Source organism: Podarcis filfolensis (genome assembly GCF_964270895.1).
Source record: "Podarcis filfolensis genome assembly, chromosome: 6".
Taxonomy (NCBI): domain Eukaryota; kingdom Metazoa; phylum Chordata; class Lepidosauria; order Squamata; family Lacertidae; genus Podarcis; species Podarcis filfolensis.
The window spans coordinates 76,542,419-76,568,214 of NC_139609.1; the positions used below are offsets into that span (position 1 = coordinate 76,542,419).

Here is a 25,796-nt window from a genome sequence, read left to right on the forward strand (position 1 = left end):
CACAGCCTGTGTGGTATTTTTTTCTAGCCCAGGCACATATAAATCTGTTACACAGGCCACAAACAATATTATTGCTTTGCTTTTAAAAATAAAGAAAAGAACTCTTTAAAAAATTGTAACTGGATACAAGTGCAAGCAGTGAACGTTTGGCAAACAGTAACTGACTGACAAATGCAGTAACTCCAAGGAATTCTGGAATTCCGGCTGATGATCTAACATGATGTTCCAGGCTGAACAACCCCCTGTGGTGGGGAGTGAAACTAAGGCCAAGAAATTGCATCGGATGGAATTAAAGCAATCAGCGGCTCGGTCCAGAATTTCAGTTTGAATTCCCAGTTCCAAGTAAGCTGAAAGCCTTTAAAAAGAAAATCAAGCCAAAAGCTCTTTTTTTGGCCTTGTTTTGTTTATGCATTTGTGTTCATTCAGACATTTCAAGTCCATTGCAAACATGGCTGCCCCCACCCCCACCCCAAAATCCTGGGAACTGTAGTTGACCCCCCTCGCAGTGCTACAATTCCCAACACCTTTAGCAAACTACGGTTCTCATTGTTCTTTTTGGGGAGGGAGTCATGTGCTTTAAATATGTTGTGTGTACACAGCCAAACAGGAGGAGCCTTGGAGCTTACAGATACCTACACCTGCAGAAATAATCTTGCACTAATGGCGTGCTCTGGTCCATGGAGTCACGAAGAGTCGGACACGACTAAACAACAACAATGTTGATTATTCCTTGTAGGAGAAGCCCATGTGGAGGGTAGCAACATGCCTTTTCTGCAATGGCTCCTTGCTTGTGGAATGCTCTCTCCAGCGAGGCTCGCCTGTTGCCTCCATTACATACATTTACATACCGTCTAACTTTTGGGAACGGGAAATCAGGACACCCCCGCGCTCTCCTGTCCCCTCCCCACCCCCGCAACCGCGCTCTCTTTCTCCGCTCCGGCCTCCTACACCCGAGCCACGCCCCTCCAGCTCATGCCGTTCCAAAGCCTCCCTCCTGCTCTCTTTGAATCTGCCTCCTCCGATGTGAACGACGGAATCCTCAGCCAATCAGCGGAGTACACATCCTCCCAGCCGCTCCTCCCTTTCGTTAGAAGCAATGTAGCCGGGGGCGTACCATGAACGGAATGGGAAGGGGGGGGAGAGAAAGAAGGAGAGGAAAGCAGCTGAGCTTTCGCTCCACTTATTTCTCCCGAAGTTCGAGTCTTCGTGATTTGCCGTACCGTTTCCTAGGCGCGGAGGGAGCGAGGTAATCGGACTCCGGGGTACTCCGTGAACGGCTGTCGTGATAAATGGTACGTTCCGCAGCTCCGGGCGGAAGTGGGGCTCTCCTTGGACCTTGGCGTGCGGAAGGCGGCGGCGGAATAATGGCGGCCCCGGGTAAGGAGCGGCGCTGAGGTGGCGGCGTCGGCGTGGGGAAGGGGCTGCGGCCCTGTCGAAAGGGCGGCTTCTCTTCGCGCTTGCGGAGGTGCTGGACACCGAGGGGCGCAGGGTTCTCCTCAGGGAGGCCTCCGGAGGGGCCTTGGCACGGTCGGAAGGGCCGCTATGGCGCTTTGCCGTTAGGCTTGCGACCCTCTCATTGTCCCCAATACACACACGGGGGTGGGCAAGGCCGGTGAGGAGACTGCAGCGCTCCCTTGCCTTCCTATAAGCAGGTAGAAATGCAGCCGGTGAAGTTGGGTGGTAGGAAATAAGATATTCCCCTGCCGGATTTCTGCCTGTCGAAGACGAAAGGAGCCTTGCAGGGAAGCAGCCGGCTCGCGTTGAAATGCAAGCAAAGGGCTCTCTCCCCTCTCCCTCAATCCTGGATAATTTCTATGCTGCAGCATAGAATGAATGCTGTCGGAGGTCTACACTGGTGGCCCATCTGCCGCCTGGCCGAGCCCAAGGTGTTAACTATGGGTATATGAAGCCCTTTACAACTTGGGGGCAGTTTGCCTTACCGGATCGCCCTCACCCATTTCGCAACAGCTTCGAGCACATGAACTGGCGATTTTATTACAGGTGCCACATTATGCCCGCACCGCATCTGGGTGGCTTTAGTGTGGATGCAGTGACATTTCAGACAGCTGACCAAGGGACCTTGCTTCTCTTAACCTCCCTCGCCACAGACTGGTAGAAAACAATGGCAGGATGAAAGTGGCATTACATGAACACATACACAAATATACAGTTATAGAGAACACATAAACCCTTATACATTAAAAAGGTCAAGATTGATAAAAAGGAATGTAAGGCACTATCATGATATGTGCATCAAATTGTTTTGTTGATTGCACAGTTTGCTGGCCATGTGGTGGGACCTTCTATCTAAGGTGTCTGATTATAGCTAGGTAGATAGCATAATCACCTGCTTCTGTAAAGAAAGCTATTCAGAAGGCTAAATATATTCTCAAGGGAGACATTAATGAAACACCTATTAAGGTTCCTACCTCTTTTTTCTTTATTTCCAGGGTATCTCACCATTTTCATCTTGGCATTAATATTTGTGGCCAGCTTACAGGCTCTGACTCCTAGCCATTATCTCACAAAACATGATCTTCAGAGGCTACGAGCTTCCTTGGAGCGTCCCTTTACTGATCTGGAAGGAAGTTATTACTCCATTGTAGGACTGAACAAATTAGGAGGGCAAGTGGCTGATGAAAAGGTAAGAATGTGTCATTGTGGAGTTCAGAAAGTTATCAGGCTATGAAGAATGAGCTGTAAGTATCTGTACATCGATAAACCAGCATAGAATCTGTTTAACTCTGGCAGGTAATAGTTGCTTGGCTTGTTAAAAGACATTCTCTGCTGCCTGTGCATTTGCAGAGCTCCTGAATCACAGTGCTATGTGGTAATATCAGGAGCATATCCTGTTTTATGTAAAGCAAGGATGGGAAATGTAACACAAGTCTGTGGTTGTGATTTTCTCTCTCTTTGTGTGACATGAATAGAGCAGAGATTGGCAGATAACCACAAAAGAGACAGATTGAGAGAGAGAGAACTAAAACAGACAGTTGCCATAATGCTGCTTTAGAAATACAGTGCAGTATTATGATTGCTGCTCACCTTGGTTTGTTCCCTCTTCCAGAAGGAGAGGGTGTGTACATAATGGCTTGGGTCCAAAGATACCCTTTTGCAAGCAGAAAGCCTCTTCCTTGGAAAAGAGTTCTCTGACAAAAGCAGCACAAACTTGTTCCATTTGAATAAGCTTTTGAACAAACATTCTCAAGACCTCTCTATAGCCTTTGAAAGTATGTATGCTACAGCCTTCACCATGTTTCCCAAATTCTGGCATTGCCCTCAATCGTTGTGCTGCACTGTGAGAAATCTTTCGCTAGCTAGCTTGTGCAATAGTTCATAAAAAGCACATAAGCATTTTCTCCTTCTGCTTACAGATCTTTGGATCCAAGCCATTGGAGCTAGGTACAGGTAGCATGGGAAGCAGTGACATCCAAAATTCAGAAGTATGTTGCAATCAGTTATTGAAATCATTGGCACAGTGCACGCCTAAAGCATAGGATGAAAAAGCAAATAATTCAAGAAATGCAGAGGTGGTGTTGTATGCTGAGAGAATTGCATCTACAATATTTTACAGTAGTAAACATGACCAACATGTTGTAGAGGCAGCCAGATTTCATCAGGAATACTATAACTTTTTTGTGACCAGTTTAAATTTTACTAATGTAGCCATAACAATATTGTCTGTGTAGCCATAACAATATTGTCTGTGGGAGTGTGGGAGTAATTCAGTGTCCAACACCAATAGATAAAATGCATTTACTGTAAATCCCTTCTTAAACGATACAAAAAATGTTAATGATATTTGGACAGGGCTTGGAAATTTTAATACTACCACATGACACAGAAAGATCAGGAGTTAGCATTGTTCATATGCACTGATAGGATCTTGCATATGAGTCTTTGAAGGGCAAGAGTATGCAGGAACTGGAAGCAGCTTTGAACAGAGTATTGGGTTAGAAATGGGAAAATGCAAAGTTAGATACCTACTTGGTCACAAAGCTAACCAGATGGCCTTGAGCCACTCACTTTCGTCTCATCTGTTTGGGAATAATGTAGTGGTGAGTAATCTTGTGTACTGTCTTGGGGTCTTGTCTGCTGCCTTGAGCTCCTTGGACATAAGTGAAAGAAAATGTGCTGTTTTTGACAGCATCCTGAGCCCAAGACAGAGTCCACCAAGGTTGTTAGAATGCAGCTCCCATTGTTCACCCCACTGCTGGCCATTCATTCAAAATGAAATTGCCTTTTATTGAATCGGACTGTTGAGCCACTTCGCTCAGTAATGTTTACATTGACAGTGGCTCTTTAAAGTTTCAAGCTGTGGGTTGGAGATAGTTTGCACCTGGACTTTTCTGCATGCCAAGCAAGTGCCCTAAATCAAGGTCCTTTCCTGCTGCTTTTTTATTGCTTTTGCTTATCACTTCTTCAGGCTACTTTAAAAATCCAATTGTTGCCTCCTTTTTGCTATTTCAAATAGGTAGCTGTTTTCTGTTGCATTGTAAAAAAATTATCTTGTGCTGAAGTTCTTGGGTGTTGTAACAGAGTTCCACCAGTAGATGGTGCCAAGGCTTACCCTGCTTTCTTTTTGTTCTATCTTTATGTATGTAGTTTAGTTCCCCAAATGGGGGTAGGGTAGCCAGATTTGCACATTATAGGAATTACTTTAATTACCCCACTTAAATACACCCATTTGATACCTCCTCCCAGTTACTTTCTGCCTGCTGTCACCAAAATCACACAAACCTGAAGAGGGAACAGCCTCATCCTAGGAAAAAGAGAACCTGCCCACCCCTTACATTCATGCCTGCTTTCACTTGAGACCCATCAGCCACATGAGGAATTGCTATGATGCTGCCTTCCTAATAGAGGTAGCTCAGTAAGTACATCACTGAGCAAGATGGATTCTCGTTTCATGTAGAGAGGCCCTTGATTGTCATCCTTGGCAGTACTGGTGCAAAAGAGCAATAGCTGATAATAAGCAACAGGGTATCACCTGCCATCTAAGCCCCCACCCCACAGACACCAAAAAGCCCTGAAACTGGAACTTGCACATACGAAGCATGTGCTCCTTTAATGAGCTGTATGATCCCTAAGCCAGCTAATGTATCAGATGGGCCCTAGATTTGCACTTAGATTTGTGAGCATTGTCATAGGAACATAGGAAGCTGCCTTACATTGAATCAGATCATTGGCTCATCTAGTTCAGTACATCTACAATGAGTGGCGGTAGCTATCTAAGGTTTCAGACATGGGTGTTCTCAGCCCTACCAGGTGCTTGAACCTGGGACCTTCTGCATTCAAAGTAGATGCTCTGCCACTTAGCCCCTGGCCTTCCACTGTGTGCACTCTGGGCTTTTACTAGAGAAGCCGCAGTTGTTTAAAAAAGGAACCAGTTTAGGTCTCGCTCTCGCTCTCTCTCTTGCAGGTGATAGGGGACACTGGCATGGTAGAAAGTTCCATTGTGTTTTGAATGTGGCTTTGGGAAATCAGATGGTGTGGTTGCATCTGATAGTTTGCACAAGTGTTTGTAGTCTTGGGAAACGTATTTGTGAATTCTTCTATGCTAAAGCCTTTCATTTGTTATTTGGTCACCTTGAATATATTCCTCAGAAATTCTTCTAGTAACCATTACTATTTTGTTATTGTTTTTTCTCTTTATATTCTTAAGTGACACTTGTGTTCCTTTTTGAATCAGTAAATATCTGTAGATTGAATGTAATACCTGCATGTGTACAGTCAGGATGGTTAATTTTATATTTCTTTATGTGTGTGTATGTGCAGGCTGCCTGTAACTTCATAAAATCAAAGGTGGACCCCAATAGTGTTGATTCCCTCTTCTATGCTGCACAGGCCAGCCAGGCATTGTCTGGATGTGAGGTGAGTTTCATTCTTTGTAGAGGAAATGGTATTAATTCTCCTGTTGTGCACATCTGTCTTCCTGAAACAGGCAAGTCTGAAAGACTCCTTACCCTTACCATCAAATTGCAATAAATAGGTAAAGGTAAAGGACCCCTGGATGATTTAAGTCCATTCCAAGGCGACTATAGGTTTGCAGTGCTCACCTCGCTTTCAGGCCAAGGGAGCTGACGTTTGTCCACAGACAGCTTTCTGGGTCATGTGGCCAGCATGACTAAACCGCTTCTGGCACAACAAAACACCATGACGGAAATCAGAGCACACGGAAACTCCGTTTACCTTCCCGCCGCAGCAGTAACTATTTATCTACTTGCACTGGTGTACTTTTGAACTGCTAGGTTGGCAGGAGCTGGAACAGAGCCACGGGAGCTCACCATGTCATGGGCATTCGAACTGCCAACCTTTTGATTGGCAAACAAGCCCAAGAGGCTCAGTGGTTTAGACCACAGCGCCACCTGCATCCCTTGCCCTGCAATTCATAGATGAAATTCTGAGCATTTCTGACCATGGCTTATGAATACTGCAAAACTAACGGTGGGAAAGAGGGCTGTTTAACAATGAGACAATGTTTATCTTTCTTAGATTGCCATTTCAAATGAAACCAGGGAGCTGCTGCTTGCAGCTGTCAGCGAAGATTCCTCCGTCACCCAGATCTACCATGCTGTTGGAGCCCTGAGTGGCTTTGGGCTTCCTCTTGCCTCCCAAGAAGCCCTGACTGCCCTGACTTCTCGTCTCAGCAAGGAAGAGAACGTCTTGGCGTAAGTCTTTTAGGAAATGAATTAGTTAACTTGCTTGCCTGTGGGTTCCTTCTGTCATTCCACTTGCATGCAGCCACTCTGTTTGCATTTGCAATTCATTTGTAAATATATCTGTACTTTTGGAGGTACAATAATAACAAGTTGGTACACTGGTTAAAAGACTAGGGTTGAAGGGACAACCCAGCTATCGTGATTTCATTATTGTTTTAACATAAGCTCTTAACAGCACTGTGGATTAATGCAAGAAATAGTTCCTGGACTTTTGTGGGGAGGGGAGGCTTTGCTATACACATTTCAGGGGTGTGTGTGTAGAGAGAGAGTGGGGGGGGCACAAGTAGGATACATTAATTGTAGAGACTATGGTCCAGTTCAGAATAGTGGGCTGGCTTTCTTAGTGGCTACTGAAGCAGGGCCTAATTTCAAAAGCACCCTGTTCATATCTCTGGCAAGCCTACTGGGTGGGGGAGAGAAAGGGAAATGGGCCCACATTATACAGATAGGTTTCCACCATCAAATTGCACAAATTGTACAGGGAGAGACGATAAGAGGAAGTTTAGGCTTTGTATCTAATTAAAATCAATCTTCCTTCAGTGACCACATGTGAAGTATTGAAATCTGAACATTATTTGACTTGGTTTTATTTTTATTAATAAAAATACTAATTTTAGATAAGCTCCTTTCATTGTGCTGTTTTTGATGCCTGCTTAGAACTCATATTTTTAGGTGATCCCAACCAAACATGTAGTTTTATTATGTCTACTTGTTTTTAAAGTCCACAGATTTTATTGGTATTTTTATGACTATTTTGTATCACTTATTGTAAACAGCTTGGAATTTTTTTTTAAATTAAGTGTTGTGCAAATCTTCTTAGTTAGATAAATAAATCTTTAGCTTAGGGTATAATACTGAATTTCTTCCAATTCAATAAGATGTCAGCTAAAGGTCTGTGCCATTCCATGCATCCCCTCTGCCAAAGGCACTTTCATTCCCTGACTCAACAGACAGTGATAGTTCGTGGTTTTTATTTGATGTTTCTGTTCTTGGCTAATATCTTTGACACCTCTGATGAGGCCAGTAGTCTGCTCTTAACTGGTGAAAATTATATCTGTATCTAGTCTTTTCTCCTCCTCATACTCTGGTTTCTGTTGTTTCAGAACAATTCAGGCTTTGCAGACTGCTTCATACTTGTCCCAGCAAGCTGACTTAAGAGGCATTGTAGAAGAGATAGAGGTATTTATTACAGGTGTCTGTTTATTTTTATGACCCACCCTTCAGCTCAGAAAGCCCCAACATGACCCAAAATATAAAATCAGTTAAAAACCATGCTGTAAAACAGTTAAATTTATTACAAAACCATGCAAAGATACAGGAAAGATCAAACAGCACTCAGCTTCCATCCATTCCAAATGCTTGATGGAAAGAAGAGTCTGCTTTCCAAAAACACAACCAGGCAAGTCGTCTCTCAGTCAGGGAACGGCATTCCATAATTTGGGGCCAATACGGAGAATCCCCTGTTCCTGTTAAAAGATAGCCAAGGTTCCACAAATGATGGAATTTGTGAATGACACATCCACACCATACATTTAAAGTGCATGTATACCACTGTAACAGTCATGCTCCCCACCCCAAAAGATATATTCTGGGAGCTGTAGTTTGTCCCTCAAAGCTGCAGTTCCAAGCACCATTAAGAAACTACAGGATTCTTTAAAATCCATGTGCTTTAAATATATTGTGTGCATTTGACCTAACTGTCTAACTTGACAGTCACATACTTCAGCTTTCCTTCAAAAAGCAACTTTATCCTCGAGACAGTAATTAAATGGCTTTGATGATTAAATGGCATATAAATCTTGCTCAATAAATAACAACCCTGTGTAGTGGCAGAGAGACTTCATAGTGCTCATTTTTATATTTGATTCCAGAAAAAATCAGTTTGCAAATAACACAGAAATAAGCACTAAACTTGTGCTACATTCTGCCATATTTCTGGAAGTGGCTTTTGCGTCGTGTGAAAGTTCAAATACAATGTATAAGAATCAGGGAAATGTCAGGAAAACTGAATAAACGTTTGTATGAATGTAGCCCTGGTGGCTGTCATTCAACTGCCTCAAAGTTCTTTGTTATAATCCTGTTCTAGGATCTTGTTGCCCGACTGGATGACCTTGGAGGGGTGTATCTGCAGTTTGAAGAAGGACTTGAAGCAACTGCATTGTTTTTGGCTGCTACATACAAACTCTCTGACCATGTAGGAACAGAGCCAGCAATGAAAGAGGTACTCATTGAATGCTGCTTCTTTCCCTGATCTACAGTACTATATACTTTTTGGATAAGATGTGTGTGAGTAATTATTTATTCAGGCATAAACTACAAACCTGAAGAAGAAGAATTTAAACTGATGCATGAAGGAGTGAAGTAATATCTGCCATCATTTAACCACTCTCTTAGCTAGACCTCAGAACAGCTTTTCTTTCATTTATCAAAATAAATGTTAATATTGCCTTGTAGCAGAAGAGTAGCTGTATTGATCTGTAGTAATGGGAGGGTGTAAAGCACAGAGGTAGCGTAACAACGTAGGGCTGATCTGACTGAAAAGGGTTGGCTGTGCATTTGCAGCACATATGACCCTTTGGTCCACATGTACCAGTGACTTCTTAACAGTCCACAGGCCAAAAATAATTGGAATAGGAAAACAAGGCATTGGTATTTTAATGGATGTGCCTGGAAAGGTTATGACATATCCACCCACGAATTATCCTGATGATGAGCACAGCAGAGTGGTTAGAGTGTCCCCACTAATGACTGCATCCAGTGGACACAATCCACTCCCACCAGGGTGCAGCTCCCACATTCAGAAGATTCTGATGTAACTCAGTAGAGCTTTGTGGTGTGCATCACCCCACCCTCTCCCACCTGTGAATGTGCATGGGTACATGGGCAGGCATGATGTATAGGGAGTCGGGGAGTTTTGCCCTCTAAAATCGTTCCCACCTCTTCTCTCTCTCTCTGCCTGGTGCAATATTCTCATGCCTGTGCATGGACATAGGGGAGAGGAGAGGAGATGGGGCTCTACTGAGCAGTGCAGCAGTGTACCTAGATTGCGTGCCTGTTGTGTCTGTTCATTCATGCAGAGCTTTAAAAAATGACAGATGTGTGTGTCCTTGTTTTCAGTCCTTCCTCACCGCTAGAAAAATCTAGATCAAAAATATGCTATGCGAACCTGTACATTTCAGTGCATGCAAAGCTAACTTTAATGTGTGTTTGTGTGTGAGTTAGGGTAGGAAACGTTTTGTGGTGATTTGAAGTCAGGGATAAAGAAAGCCAGAACTTCTAATCTAAAGTGAATCCATTTTCTAAACTTTAGTAGCAAACTATTTTTTACGGCATAAAATAACAAATAGATTTAGATTCTTAAAATGCCGCATGTGCTTGGGCATGCCATAGTGACATGATGGAAATAGTGCATTTTAATAAATTTAACAGGAAAGACTGTAAATGAGTTTCTGCTTTAAAAAAATATGATTGATCAGGGCCTTAACTGGTGACCTCATAAAGTAGAGACAGACTTGTAGAGCTTTTATGTGCTGTCCCTGGGACATGTTTTCCCCATGGTAGGTTAAGATCCTAATCATCAAGCTCTTTCTCTGAACTGAAAATACAATTAATGTCTAGCATCTCTAATTCTAGTATAAATGCTAATAGGCTGAAAATGCCCCAGGTTATGAATGGGGAGCTTTCAGTCACCCTTCTTCTGCAAAAAAAACCTTGATGTGGAAACACTCTTTTGCCATTGTGGCTTGACACCATCATTCAGGTAAATCTAAGATGGCAAATTATAGACTGCCAGGCATCAAACAATGGTTTAAAAAATAATAATTCCAAAATTGGCCCTATTAAATATAATTACTCAGTATGGATTAAAAATTATGTTGTCAGAAACTGTTGTTGTTGTTGTTTTGCATATAAATTTTCTTTTGTTTCAAATAATAACCAATATTAAAAGAAAACAACTTCATTTTAACTGAATGAGGCAATGCTAGTTTTCAAGCCAGTTTCAGGAATTATTTGAACCCATGGTAAGGTAAAGGTAAAGGGACCCCTGACCATTAGGTCCAGTCGTGGCCGACCCTGGGGTTGCGGCGCTCATCTCACTTTATTGGCCGAGGGAGCCAGCGTACAGCTTCCGGGTCATGTGGCCAGCATGACTAAGCCGCTTCTGGCGAACCAGAGCAGTGCACGGAAACGCCGTTTACCTTCCTGCCAAAGCAGTCCCTATTTATCTACTTGCACTTTGAGGTGCTTTCGAACTGCTAGGTTGGCAGGAGCAGAGACCGAGCAATGGGAGCTCACCCCATCGCGGGGATTTGAACCGCCAACCTTCTGATCAGCAAGTCCTAGGCTCTGTGGTTTAACCCACAGCGCCACCCGCATGCCTGAACCCATGGTAGGGTATGGCAATTTGCCATTTCGTTAGAAACAGTGATGGCGGTGGTGAATTATCTGGGCCAACAAAGATCTATCTCACGGGTTTGAAGACTGTTTACTGAGCTGCAGGAACATGAGGAAATGGGGTGCACAAACCAATAATAGGAACATAGGAAGCTGCCTTATACTGATTCACACCATTGATCCATCTAGCTCAGTATTGTTTACTGGCAGTGGCCCTCCAGAGTTTCAGGCAGGAGTCTCTCTCAGCTCTACCCGGAGAAGCTGGGGATTGAACCTGGGACCTTGTACATAGAAGGCAGGTGCTCAACCACTGAGCCACAGCCCTTCCCCCGCTCATTCTGCCCATCATCCCCCAAACACTTTTTTCCTTGTTGTCTGTCAGGATAAATGTGACTATAATTAAGGGAACAACCCATATCTAGTTTAGGAAGTTAGGCCCAAACAGGAGGCAAGGCTAGAGTGAGAAATAAGCTAAAGGAGAGACAACCTGTTGTACAGTAGAACCTCTACTTATGACCGCCTCTACTTGGGCCCAATCCAAGTTGCGACCGCAGCAGACCCAGAAGTAAATACCGGGCTTGCCGTGATTCATGCATGTGCAGAAGTGTGCTGCTGCCAAATGCGCCTGCGCACAATGGCACTTCTACCAGCGACCTGGATCAACTTATGGACGGACCTCCAGAACTGATTACATCCGTAAGTAGAGGTTCCACTGTACTTCCTTATATAATAAAACCATTTCTTGTCTTAATTCCTGTTGCCTACTCTCTATTAAAAGAGAACATTACATTGCTTCTCCCTCTTTCTTCCTCTCCTCTAACCCATTGGCTTCCAGGGCCTTTAGTCTGCACATGCATCATAGTTTTATGATTTTTCCTTTTTCAGGATCAAATCATCCAGCTGGTGAATGCAATTTTCAGCAAGAAGAACTTCGAGGTTTTTTCTGAAGCTTTTAGTGTGGCTTGTGCTGCAGCTTCCCTTTCCCAGAATCGTTACCATTTGCCAGTCATTGCAGTCCCTGATGGGCCTGCTGCCGTCTCCCACCACCAGCCCATTTTTAAGGTGAGTTGCTAGACTGTGATCAGTTGTGTTACTTTAACCTATAATTCCCCTGAGTCTGAGAACTAAAACAGCCTAGGGAAGAGAGCACTGAAACTGTGTCATAAATCAGGGACAGTCTACATGCCCATGGTCATGAAGCACTATCCAAAGTGTATTCAAGAGCCTCAGGGGTCAGATAGAGAGGGCTAGTCTATGTGACAGAGCAGAGTATAAATTTGGAACTTGCCGAAATAGGAATGGAGGTTTCTAGGATCCAGGTGAAACTGTAATGCTTCCTTGTTGTTTTTCCAGTTGCCAAGAGGTGTAATGTTGTTGATGTAATCTTGTAATATTTGTAGTACTGAAATGTTTCAATATGTTTTTGTATTGTTATTATGTTGCTACAGAATTGTTCTTACGATAGTTGACTTTGAGAAGTATTCCTGTTTTCGTTGTTGCAAGCTGCCTTGAGCATGATTCTTTTTGTGGAAAAGGGGCGTACAAATAGAATTACAAATGCATAAATGAAAATATTGCCCCTCATTATGTTGTTGTTGTTTTTTAATCACATAAAGGGTAACAATGGAGGGAAGTCTGTATGCATGCTCCACCGTTGACCATTCTGCACTGAGCAGGAGGACTGAGGAGGCTTGAATCACCTGAGGGCTCTTAACACGCCTGCCCCCAATCAGGATATCTACGTTAGTGGGCTTCCCACTTCCCAGCCCTTTCAGCCCTTCCTGCTCCATGCAGTGGATATTGGGCATGGAACTGGTGTGACTGTGCTTCCTTATCCTCACACCTTCTTGTTAGATGCATGAATGGGCTTTCAGTAAAAAGCTATGTAAAAGTTGATATTAGTCTTTGGCAGACACGCACACAAAACGGGTCTGCTATCTAGCGGGTAAACTTCAGTTGCTGTGGTTGTGGGAAATAATCTAATCTTGCAAGTCTTTCTCATTCTCTAGCTCCAAGTGACCAATGTTATGTCACAGCCCCTGACTCAGGCAAGTGTGAACTTGGATCATGCAAAATCTGCTGCTACTAAAGCCACAGTCCTTCAACAGTCTGCCTTTGCTCTGTCTGGGTAAGGAAATACATTTTTGTTTTATTTTGGCTTCGGTTTTATTTTTTTCAGGGTGTGTACAGAAGACAGTCTGTTTTGAATTGTCTATTTTCTGGCACCCTAGGAAGAACTGAGAGAAGCTGGGGCAGGTAGAAAATACACATGTTCCTCAAGCATACTGTTACTTAACTAGTTTTTTTTTTTGTTTTGGGGCTTTTTCCCAAATTCAGAGTAGAACAACTCTGTAGGCTGTGATCAGGTGCTTTGTTTATTTGTTCATATTCCAAAAGCATCAACCAGGTTTGTGATTTTTTTTTTTTTTTGGTTTGTGATTTCTTTCTCCCCCCTCATAACACCAGAACATCCAATTAAGCTGAATGTTGGAAGATTCAGGACCAATAAAAAAAAGTATTTCTTCATGAAGCACATAGTTTAAATTACGGATCTCACTTCCACAGGAGGCAGTGATGGCCACCTACTTGGATGGCTTTAAAAGATAATTGGACAAATGCGTTGAGGAGAAGCCTGTCAGTGACTGCCAGCCATGTTGGCTATGTTCTACCTTCACCTTCAGAGGCATTGTATCTCTGAATACTTGTTGCTGGGAAGCACAAGGGCTGGAGTGCTGTTGAGGTCATATCCAGCTTGCAGGCTTCTCACAGGCATCTAGTCAACCACTATGAGAACAGGATGCTGGAATAGATGGCCCATTGGCCTGATCCAGTGGCTGTTATGTTCTTAGTTGGTGACTCTACCTTTGTTTGTTTTGGTCACTTTGGCGCTGCTTCACCCCCAGAGACTCCATTGTCTTGCAAGACAGGTAGATGCCTGCAACAATAATACAGTCATACCTCATGTTACGTTTGCTTCATGATACGTTTTTTCAGGTTGAGTCCTGCGGCGACCCGGAAGTACCGGAAAGGGTTACTTGCGGGTTTCGCCGCTCGCACATGCGCAGATGCGCAAAATGACATCATGCGCAGAAGCGGTGAATGGCAACCCGCACGTGCGCAGATGCACCGCTGTGGGTTGCGTTCCTTTCATGTTGCGAACGGGCCTCCGGAACGGATGCCATTCACAACCAGAGGTACCACTGTATTTGAATCGGTGTAGCTTTCCTCTGTCAATTTTATCTAGCTGCTTCTCTTTTCATTGGCTTGCTATTTGAAGTGATATGTTCCAGAAGCATCATCTCACCTTCTGATGACTTTTTGTTGGACACATGGCTACCAATATCCTGCAATTTTACCACTGTTCTTCTTTTAACAGAAATGCCTTTGAGCTGAATTTCATGAGTGTCAAGCCTGCCAGTGGGTATTACGATTTCGCGATCAGTGTCGATGGGGACAGTCGCTTTATTGCAAACAAAGTTGAGGTGGGTATATGTTTTGAATGCATTTGGAGTCTTCGTAATCATGGATTGGAGCCAAGTTGATTTACATTAGCTGGAAATGTTTCTCTTACCAATTTGTATCCCACCCTGCAATGTTAAAAACATTGTCAGGGGAACTTAGCAAAATAATAAAATATGGAAAAATGGAAAAGATAAAAAATAAACAGAGACAATTTTTTTAAAAAACAAACACTTCCATCATGGATTTTAAAGCCTGAAATGATTCGTTTTGGGGCAGGACCCACCTAGCATCCTTTTTCAATACCCCTGACCTTGACTCCGCATCTTCCTATGCAAAATTATAGTGCAGAGGGGAGGGAACTTATGACCTTCCAGATATTGCTGGGCGACAACTCTCTTCATCTGGAACCATTAGCCGTGCTGGCTGGGGCTGGTATCAGTTTGAAGTCCAGCTACTCAGGAGTCTATTTTGGAGGCACAATGAATAGAGAAACTGCCCAGCAACACTGCAGGCAAGGGTTCAAACTTTTTTAAAAAATGGCACCTCTCAAGCAAGCTATCTCTCTCATGTAGGAAGCAACCTCCCTCTTCTGAAAAGACTTGCTGTATTTTGTACTGCTTGCTGACCATTAACCTCTCATTCCCTGACTTTTGTGGCCTTTGCTGAAAGACCAGGTTTTAAAATCATGATCCTATTTGATCCTTGCTCATTTAGGTTTTAATGATATAGGTGTGGAGAGGAGCTGTGTTTTCCTTGTTAACATTTGGCTTTTAATATAAAGTTAAAACAAGAAGTATCTGCTTATCTTTGTGTAAGAACCAGAGGTGTGTTACGTATATCTCTTTTATGCATCTTATTTTTCTCCAGTTTCCCTTTAAAAAGATGTTATTTCTAAAGTCATAGCAGTTACAGTAACTGCAAGCAACTGGTGTTTGTGTAGGTTCCTTCAAATGCTGCTTACGCTACATGTTTTGTTTTCGGGCTCTTTTGCCCTCAATTGCCTGTTTAATTGAAAAATTAGCATTTAAGTCTTGCTGCTCACTCAGCGTGGAGCAGCTTGAAGAAGGCACTTGTTTACAAGTGCTGACCTCTGCCATACATATCAAAATCAATGTGGTAATTGGAGTAATAATCTCCCTTCAAGCATCAGAAGGGGATTGATGGTGCTGCTTAAACACTCTGGAAGCATGGACGAGTGCTAGTGGCCGTGCATTAATGGTGATGGCTTTGTACGAACACGGCCTCATAATAAGCCACATTGTTCCTGGAGAAAGCTGTTGGGAGAGCTGCTTTTTAGAGGCTGTCATTAGCATTAATTCTACTTAGTGCACCAGAATTTTTGACAATTATGATCTAAACTTGGAGGCTAGCGTGCTAAGCAGAAAGAGACTGCATTTCCTGACATTAGTGTGTGTGTTGTATGAGTAACACACACACTTCAAAGCAGCCGTGCTTTTCCAACGGTGCTATGCAATCCTAACCCTTACTTGTTCGTACAACAGTGTGCTTGGTGCTATACAGAACAACAAGAGAGGAAGCTACATGCATGTGCACATACACACCGTTGCACTTGGAGCTTGAAGAAGTTTACCTTCCTATGTTTGTTATGCGTCAACCCCACTTAGTATCAACAGCCATTCTCCTAGTGCTGGAGTTTCCCAAATAGTGTCCACATGTATCAAGGTGCCCTTGAACCCTGTCTCCCCCTTGGTGCTTGCCAAGGCTCCCAGTATATCCTAATATTTATTTATTTAAATAAGTTTAGGGGGTGCTTTTTTTTGTTTGTTTGGGGAGGGATTGCATATTTTTAGTTGTTTGGAGTCTTTTTGCACTCTTTTTGGTCCATACTCATTGTTGTGGGTGGTAGCTGTTTTTGAAGTTTTCATTATCACCTTTTTTCTTCTTCTCTGAAATGGATTGCCCACACACACACACACACACACACACACACACACACGGATGCCAGTGGGCTCCAATGGGTGTCTTGCACTTGTGAAAGATGTTGATAAGAAATCCTGAACATGAGCCTGGGTAATTTGAGGGGGAAATACGCAGAGAGGTTTTGTCTTTCTTATAAGGTTCAGGCCTTGTACGTAGCAGGGAGACATAACAAACATACAGATGAAAACTCTCTCAACACTACCTGAGCCATCCTACCTCTGTAAAGATAATGCTAAGCAGTACCTCCACCATCACTTTGGTTAACTGTCTTATTAGCAGGACAATTAACCCTTAGGTTAGAAACTGAGTGATCTTGGCCGTCAAGCTTCCATCACTCCTTCTGAACAGCAGATGCGTCATTCCATGAGTTCCTGTCCTTTCAGGAGATTGCAGTAGTTATCCCTGAGCTGCAACTTGGTTAATGCACCTGCATCCATTAGCTCTATAATCCCTTGCTCCTGTCTCTTAGGTGAGGACTTTACATGCTATTACTGCATAGGAGAGTGTGCGGGAAGATATTCCCTTTGTTGTTCTGCTTGTCCTTCTGAACTCTGGTTCCGGTTCCTGAACAGGGTCAGCACACACACTTGTATCAGACCCGCTCATTGAGATTTCTGCTTCTTGATTGTTTGGTTGGTCTGGGTCCTTGTGTTGGCTCATGCTTGCAGGTAGGATTTATTCAGTGTTTGCTGGTTTCACATTGCCTGGTCTGGATCTTTCATCAAAGTAAACACAGTGGCTTACTAGCACCTTGCACATCTTGGGCTGGTGGGTTCTGTACCCTTTGCACTTTTTACCGTACCCCACCAAGACATCTTTAGACACTCAGTCTCCCTGTTTCGAGCACCTTTCACTTGGGACATACACATGAGCTCTAATGTCACTTTGGCCTAAATTTGGTTTTGCCCAGTGCCACATCTCTTGTAGGGTCGTCTCAATTGCCTTTGGTGGCAGTTGGTCCTGTAGGTAAGTAGCCGTCATGATTGCATCTCACCAAAATGAGTTGGGAAGGTTGTCATCTAGCATCATGGCTCCCGCCATGTCTACCAGAGTCTTCCTGTTTCTTTCTGCCACTTGGTTCTCTTTGGGGGGCACCTGGTACTGTGGTCTGGTGCTCAGTTCCCTGTTTGTTGCTTGAAGAACGCTTCCATTTCTTTCCCCATTGCCAGTGTGAATTATGTCTGGTTTCTGCTGGAACTTGTTGCTGGTCAACACTACAAGTTTCTCCAGCACCTCATTCTTGTGCTTTGGGAGGTATGTGGTGTTGTATCTGGGGTAGTCATCAATTAATGTTATAAAGTACCTGTTCCTGGAGGGATTTGGTGTCTCCATTGGTCCACTAAAGTCACTGTGGATTAACTCCAGTGGGCACTTTGCTCTGTTTCGGCTGATCTAGGGCAGTGGCATTCATGTCCTCTTGGCCTTCATGCAGCGTGCATACTTCATTTATGCAGGGCATGCTGGTATCACCAGGTCCTTTGCTGAGTGCTTCTTCACACTAATAATAATACCTTTATGTACAACCTTTGTACAATGAAATTAACCGAGCCTCCACACACACACACACACACACACACACAATATCTCATTGCACTCTGTGTGCTTGTTGCACAACACACCAACCCCAAAAGTCAGTTCCACTATATTATTTTCTGTTCAGCAGCCTAACAGCCCACGGATAGAAACTGTTTTTTAGCCTGTTGGTATGACTGATTATACTTCTATATCTCCTGCCCGAGGGTAGAAGATTAAAGGTGCTGGCCAGGTTGTCAATCGTCCCTGAGTATTTTTCTCACTCTTATAAGGCAATGATCCTTTGCGATGTCATCTAGCGGGCTCAGGGGACAGCCCATGATATCATGTGCTGTGTTCACCACCCTCTGTAAAGACTTTCTGTCCATGGCTGTCAAGCCAACATACCACACTATGATACGATATGAGAGGACATTTTCTATTGTGGACCAGTAGAAGGAGGTCATCAATTGTTGTTTAAGATTGTACTTTTGCAAGACCCTGAGAAAATGGAGTCTCTGTTGGGCCTTCCTAACCACCTGAGTTATATTGTTTTTCCAAGTGAAGTCTTCACTAAGGTAAACTCCCAGGAATTTAAAGGAAGAGACTCTCTCCACACAACCCCCCCCCCCCCCGATATACAACAGGGTTAGTTCCCCTCTCTTCCTCCGAAAGTCCAACACCATCTCCTTTGCCTTGCTAATATTTAGGTGCAAGTTATTGTCTAAGCACCATGTAGATACTTTTTGAACCTCCCCTCTGTACGCTGATTCATTTCCACCTGTAATTAGACCCATTATGGTAGTATCATCTGCAAACTTAATAATTACAGTGGATGGATCAGATGAAATACAGTCATATGTATACAATGAGTACAGGTAGGGACTCAGCACACATCCCTGTGGGGTGCCAGTGCTGAGCTTCAGGGAGGTAGATGTAACAGGCCCAATCCTCACTGATTGCATCGTTGTTTCTGTGCCCTGGGCCTCTGTGCTAGAAGTGGATGCACTTGTTGTGGGGGTATTTGGCAGGCTGTTCTGACTTTATTGTCACTGCTAATAAGCTTGCACAAGTGGTCATCTACCATTCCCATGGCTAGAATATCTTCCCCCTTCTGTTAATAATGACCTTTGTAGTCATTCAGAAGAAAGTTGCACCAGCTTGTTTTCTGTAAGACTTTATTAGTAGTATCACAAATGGATTGTTTTTAAAATGCACATGTTGATGCTTTGCAGTGTGCAGGGAGCCTGTTACCCGATCAGTCTACACATCTCTCTTTTGTACATTGATTCCTGTAGATTAGTACTGTTCTGATTAGCTTTTACAATCCTGTCTATGTGCCTGTTTGTGTTTAGTTGGCTTCCCTATGATTATTTTTAAGAAAAGGGACCCATTTCTATTATTTGCATTTTAAAAAAAGAGAAATATATAGGCAGTTTTTTTAAAAAAAATTACAGCAGCAATTTCTGCAGGCAGCTTTATCAGAATGGAATGGAATTTTGTCATCAGAAAGCTAGTTTGGTATAGTGGCTCAAGCGCAGGATAGATTTAGATAGTGGGAAACCCCAGTTCAAATCCCCACAAATCTTGCTTGATGACCTTAAAGAAGAAGAAGAGTTTGGATTTGATATTCCGCTTTATCACTACTTGAAGGAGTCTCAAAGTGGCTAACATTCTCCTTTCCCTTCCTCCCCCACAACAAACACTCTGTGAGGTGAGTGGGTCTGAGAGACTTCAGAGAAGTGTGACTAGCCCAAGGTCACCCAGCAGCTGCATGTGGAGGAGCGGAGACGCAAACCCGGTTCCCCAGATTACTAGTCTACCGCTCTTAACCACTACACCACACTGGCTCTCACACTTGACATTCTGGGGGACTGGTTGCTATCCTTAACCTACATCACATGGTGACTGTAAAGATAAAAAGAAGTGGGAATGGGGGAAGCATGGATGGCACCCTGAGTTCCTTGGTGGAAGGGTGGGATAAAAGTAGGTAATAATGTCAGTGTTCGGCACCTTGCTTTATCTGCACCTTACAGTTATATTTACTTATTTGCAGCTGAAAGTCAAGGTCTCCACAGAAGTTGGCATTTCAAATGTGGATCTCTTCACTGTGGATAAAGACCAGAGTATTGCACCAAAAACTACCAGGTAAAATACCAGTAATTCAGAAGGGCAGGACTTTGAATCCAGGCTCTTTGCTAACCTTTTTTCATGGCAAGGGTTTTTGTTTGGTTGGTTGTTTTGTGTTTTTTTAGGTAGCGAGTGTTTGTGATAGGCACAAATGCCTATATACTAAAAATGGTTAGAATTTTATCACATTCCAAGACAGTAGTCATGTAAAATCTGGGGGTGCCAGATTGCCATCGCTGACTTTGGCTACATTCACATGATACATTTAAAGCAGTATTGGCATTCCATCATTCCAGTCCTGATCCAGCCCAAACCATTCAGTCTCCACCCATCTATCTTCACCCCAACCTTTCTGAATGTGCTGGGGAAAATGGTCATCTTTCAGCGGTGTGCTTGAGTCTCTTTCCTTCCCTCCTTGGAAAATCTGGTCAGTTCCCAAGATTTGCAAAAGCAAATACCCCTGAAATTGACACTATGATTAGTCTAGAGGTGGGCAATTAGCAACCTGTACATAGGCACTCCATCTTCCTTTCTAGCAGATTTGGGGGGCAGCATAACCAGCTCCAAACAAACAGCTTTCTTGTCATGTCTCACTCGTTTACTGGAAGGGCAACTTTCTGGTCTGAGACTTGTCAGGCGCTCTCACCTGTCAGTATGCTGCAACTGGTATAAGTTCCTCAGCGACACTACGTTATTTTATCTTATTTTTTTCCTTTTCAGGATTACGTACCCAGCCAAAGCCAAAGGATCCTTCACTGCTGACAGCCATCAGAATTTTGCCTTGTCCTTCCAGCTGGTCGATGTGAACACTGGAGCAGAACTCATCCCCCACCAGGTTAGCTGGTCCATACAGTTACCTTGTTGTGTGTGCTTGCTACCCATAGAGATCACTTTGGCAAGGGAGCCCTATGGAAGGGGTTTTTCCGAGGCTAGTTCATTCTGAATTAGATGGTGACAGAAAAGTTGGAGGGGAAATTCTGCAAACTTGCCATAAACAGTTTTGAAGTAGGGGATGCAATTTATTAGGGTCAGGGGGAGATTGCAGTATTCTAGAGCAGCAGAGGGGGGCTGGATTCAGTCAGCAAGCCAGATCCTTTGAGATACAGTTCTCAGCTTAAAAATGTACCAACGTGTGTACAAAGAATGCATATTCTGCGTGCAAAAAGTGCATATTCTAGAGTAAAATGCATTGGAGTTTTACAAAAGTCACTTGTGCTTTCTTGCGGTAGAAAATGTGGCACAACTGGAGATCCACTAAAAACATTCTGGGAAATATCCTGTGGTGAGGATCTTTGCTTCCAGCCAGAATCAGGTCCTAAATTCCTCTCCGGAAAAGTGGGTGTCATGTGACAATATACAGCCTTCTAATTACATTATGATAGTAAAGGTGCAGAATGTAAAACAGAATGAGGTGGCCAACTTTCCTCCCCTGAGCCCTGCATAATCTGCAACGGCTTCTTTAGCAGTGTTTCCGGTGGTGGGCAGTCATTTGGAAAGTTCATTCCAAGCTCTAAAAGAGATGAGGTGGTGCCCAAAGCCTTATGATGGATGTTGGGAGATGAATGCTAGCACGAGTTTAAAATCGCCTCTTCCTCTTCAGACCTTTGTGCGACTTCACAATCAAAAGACTGGGCAGGAGGTGGTGTTTGTTGCAGAACCAGACAGCAAAAACATCTACAAGTTTGAACTGGACACTTCAGAGAGAAAGACAGAGTTTGATTCCGCCTCTGGAACCTACACCCTGTACTTGATCATTGGGGATGCTACTTTGGAAAACCCAATCCTCTGGAATGTGGTATGTTGCTCCATTTGCACTATGCCCTGCCTTTGGTTTTAGTGTTATGCAGAGAGAAGCAGCTGCAATGAATGGCAGATAGATCGCCATATCAGGTGTAATTTCAAGGAACCAGCTTGTCTCAGACACAAATAAAACAGATTGCTGCATGCTTTTTCTGCATATAAAGGGCGGGCAAACAGAAATTGATACCATTCCCCTGTTGGGATGCAGTGTGCTTAACAAGCTACCTCAAATAGTGTAGTGATGTAACTTGAGGTGTCTCTGCCATATGCATCACTTTATTTCATCCCCCAAAGCTAATCACAGTTCTCTGCTCACAGTTGCTAATGGAAGTTACTACTGGTCTATTCTAAGCCTTGAGCTTGTCCTTTATTTCTTTTGCACGCAAAAAACCAAAGGTATTTTCCCTTGCTTTAACTTGCTTGGATGCAAAAGAGATTAAAAAAAAAATACAATGAGGTAACTTTATTTATGTTACTGTATTTTGACTGTGTACACCAGGCTTCCTCAACCTCGGCCCTCCAGATGTTTTGAGACTACAATTCCCATCATCCCTGACCACTGATCCTGCCAGCTAGGGATCATGGTAGGCCAAAAACATCTGGAGGGCCAAGGTTGAGGAAGCCTGGTGTACCCAGTAACCACTTGGTTAACTCATCTGTCCTGACCCTTTTAAAAAATCACAATGTTATGATATTCCCTGTTGTGAAGTTGTTGAAGAGTTATTCCTTCCAGCCTTGAAAGTTGGTCTGGTGCAAATCCTCATCATGAAATTGCATCTGGCCAGATCCAACACTCTCAGGTTAAATTCTATTGAGAAAGGTTGCCACCTTCAATGTGACCTGGAAAGCTGTAATGTTTTAACTTCATGCAGAACTTCCTGTTTCCTTTGGTTTTATCTGCATACACAAAATAGAATAACTTCCAAGACTGTATGAGAAGTCTCTCTCTTTAAATTTGCCCTTACCTATTAACAGAATGAATACACATTGAATGTTTTTACTTGTGTGGTTTTAACAAGTATGTGAATGTAACCAGGTGGGTTGGGTTTGGCGAACTCATAATTCAATCTCATTGTTTATGGAGGAACTATTTTAATCTACTTAGAATGTGAAGGAAGGTTCTCTTTTGGAAATCAAACTATGTTAGTGTCATATGTTCTCCACGAGGTGTAAATCTTCATCTAGTAATTCCACTTATATATGTTCATATAATATTTACTTCAGGCTGATGTTGTCATCAAGTTCCCAGAAGAAGATGCTCCAGCCACAGTCCAGTCAAAGAGTCTTTTCACTCCTAAACCGGAGATACAGGTACAGCTGTTAGAAGCCAGGTGATAAGTTGGCTGTATTTCTCTACATAGGATGGGGAACCTGTGGCCCTTTAGGTATTGTTGGACTCCCAAGTCCCATCACCCCAGCAGGTATGGCCAGTGAGCAGGGATGATGGAAATTATAGTCCAGCAACATCTGGAGGGTCTCAGGTGACTGCTCTACTTGTATGTTTTGTTTTTAGCTATTCCAGCAGTTGTTTTAAAAGTCCTCTGGCCTTAGAGGAATCTGCCCTTTTAAATGTTGTGTTTATAGAACTTGGTTTACATGCTGAGTCGGCATAATTGTGCTGTCTGTCTGTCTGTCTGTCTGTCTTCTTGTCCTCCCTCCTGCCTCAGGTGTTAACACATGTCCATATAATCCATGTCTGAACCACTGAGGCACTTCCCACTTGCTTTAAACTTGCATTCTTCTCTGCCATTTCATCAAAAAATGTCTTGCACACTCATCTCCTGGACAGCCTCCCTAACTAGCATTGGGAAGTGTGTTAGGATGATGTCTAGTAGGTCCCTGTCAGAAGATGGCACGCAAAGGAGAGAGCCACCTCAAGAGGAAGAGAGGCTTTTAATGTCACTCAGCAGACTAGAAGCCCCAGCTTTAATGTGCAACAAACAATGTAGATTCCAGAATGTATCATTTTGATGTGAGTGGATATCCTGGTTCCAGAGTTACCCTTCTTACACATTTTTTCCATGAACTCCTCTTTATAGCACCTGTTCAGAGAACCTGAGAAGAGGCCTCCCACTGTGGTGTCCAACACATTCACAGCCATGATACTCTCCCCACTGCTTTTGCTCTTTATTCTGGTAAGTTTCTCATATCCAGACCAATGTATAGCCTTCAGACAACTGATACCACCTTCTCAGCTTCTAACACAGGTAGTGCAACTCTATGGCAAGATATTCAAGGGACAGTACCAGCATTTGTTGCAGTGTGGCCTAGTGCTCGCTGCCCACTAAAGCTGCAAACCCAGGCTTGCCCAATCTGGTGCCCTCCAGATTATTTGGGCTACAGCTCCCTTCACACTCAGCAAGCATGGCCAGTAGTCAGGAGTGACAGGCTGTGTAGTGATCTGCAGAGCATCAGGTTGTAGATCTAAATCCCCACCTTACATATCTACAGTAAATCTATCCCCCTTAAATAGCTCTGTTGGAATCATAAAATTGTTGTGTTGGAAAGGGACCCTGAGGATAATCTAGCTAAATCTCTACATTCCCAAATTTCTGCCTCCATATGGGAGTCCCCAGACTTACGTGGCGATCAATTAGATGTTTGAATGCTGGGCCACATATCTTAAACAAATGCTATTTTCTGAGTGAAATTGAAAAATCTAATGTGTTGGAGGGTGAGCATTTGCACACACGCTATATAATTTGAAGCATTTCTGAAGGTCAATTTTGTTTCGGAAAAGGTCGGTATGATCTGGATTTGGTTGTCCTCAGGGCTTTTTGTCTAAAGTATGTTCTGTACCTTTTCAGTGGATAAAGATCGGAGCCAACATTTCCAACTTCAGCTTTGCTCCAAGCACCATTATCTTTCACCTGGGTCATGCAAGTAAGTGCCAGAGAAATTCCTCCCTATTTATCCTTTTCCACGTAGGCTTTGCAGGCGGGAGCCTGATGACAAAGTGCCTCACAACCTATTAGCGATAATGGGCATAATAGCGCTTCATTTCTCCCCCCTTCCTCCAATCTTTCAGAAACACGTGTCACCCATCATTTTTAACAGCTGTCATTAGACTGGGCTTCTCTTGCTTCCATTTAGATGCATTTGATAGCACAGTGTGTTCAGAGTTTTCATTTCAGTTGTTTATCCTTTGGTCCGCCCACAATTATGGCAAGAGAGGCTTGAGGGATGCCTCCTTATATCCCTTTATTTAATGGAAACATTAAGTTGTCTTTATGCTCCTTGTTCAGTGCCAAAGCTTAGGTTCTCTGCAGCCAATTTCTAGCATCACTCATTTGCCTAAAGAGGACAGTTGCCTCTTTACAACTTACTTTGGAGAACATTGCTTTGCCTTTACAGGACATGGCTTTGGCACCTGATACACAAACACACACACACACAAATATGAACCTACCCTTTTCTCTTTACTATAGTTTGTTTTAAACTGGTTTTAATACTATATTTTAAAATTGTTGTAACCCACGCTTGAGACCTTATGGTGAAAGGTGGGTAATTAATAAATAAAGGAACGTGTATTTGTAATTCCTGGTGTTCCTGGGAGACATACTGTCCTTTAAAATCCTGGGGAAACTCCTTTTAACATTCTACATCACTTCATATTTTTCTGGTGAAATGAAAAAGCAGTGCCACTATTTTAGAAATTCTGAGTTGGATTCATTCTGTTAGCGGCAGCTCATGCAAGGGCTTCTGCTATTGCAACAGGGCTCCCCCCCCCCCACCCGATTGGCTCAGGGGTGGGGTCAGAAGAACCCTCCAGAACAAGACACAGAGGGAGGAGACGCGGGGTTGTTCTGTCTGGCAATCTGAACTACATGCGCT

The 25,796-nt window shown here is 43.4% G+C and overlaps 1 protein-coding gene across 2 annotated transcripts in view; it reads left to right on the top strand.

Moving 5' to 3' along the window:
• Positions 1 to 1,084: 1,084 nt before the first annotated feature.
• RPN2 (ribophorin II) overlaps positions 1,085 to 25,796 on the top strand; it is a 29,266-nt gene continuing 4,554 nt past the window's right edge. Inside the window, exons 1-15 of one of the 2 annotated variants that reach the window (XM_083618672.1) lie at positions 1,085 to 1,377; positions 2,451 to 2,644; positions 5,779 to 5,874; positions 6,496 to 6,671; positions 7,826 to 7,901; positions 8,809 to 8,943; positions 12,003 to 12,179; positions 13,127 to 13,245; positions 14,494 to 14,599; positions 20,089 to 20,180; positions 20,883 to 20,997; positions 21,763 to 21,957; positions 23,187 to 23,273; positions 24,002 to 24,097; positions 24,770 to 24,845. In XM_083618672.1, coding sequence (XP_083474798.1) covers positions 1,290 to 1,377; positions 2,451 to 2,644; positions 5,779 to 5,874; positions 6,496 to 6,671; positions 7,826 to 7,901; positions 8,809 to 8,943; positions 12,003 to 12,179; positions 13,127 to 13,245; positions 14,494 to 14,599; positions 20,089 to 20,180; positions 20,883 to 20,997; positions 21,763 to 21,957; positions 23,187 to 23,273; positions 24,002 to 24,097; positions 24,770 to 24,845 — 1,828 coding nt within the window. In that variant the 5' untranslated portion in view covers positions 1,085 to 1,289. The remainder of the gene's footprint in view (positions 1,378 to 2,450; positions 2,645 to 5,778; positions 5,875 to 6,495; positions 6,672 to 7,825; positions 7,902 to 8,808; positions 8,944 to 12,002; positions 12,180 to 13,126; positions 13,246 to 14,493; positions 14,600 to 20,088; positions 20,181 to 20,882; positions 20,998 to 21,762; positions 21,958 to 23,186; positions 23,274 to 24,001; positions 24,098 to 24,769; positions 24,846 to 25,796) is intronic. The other variant, XM_083618671.1, reaches the window with a different exon arrangement.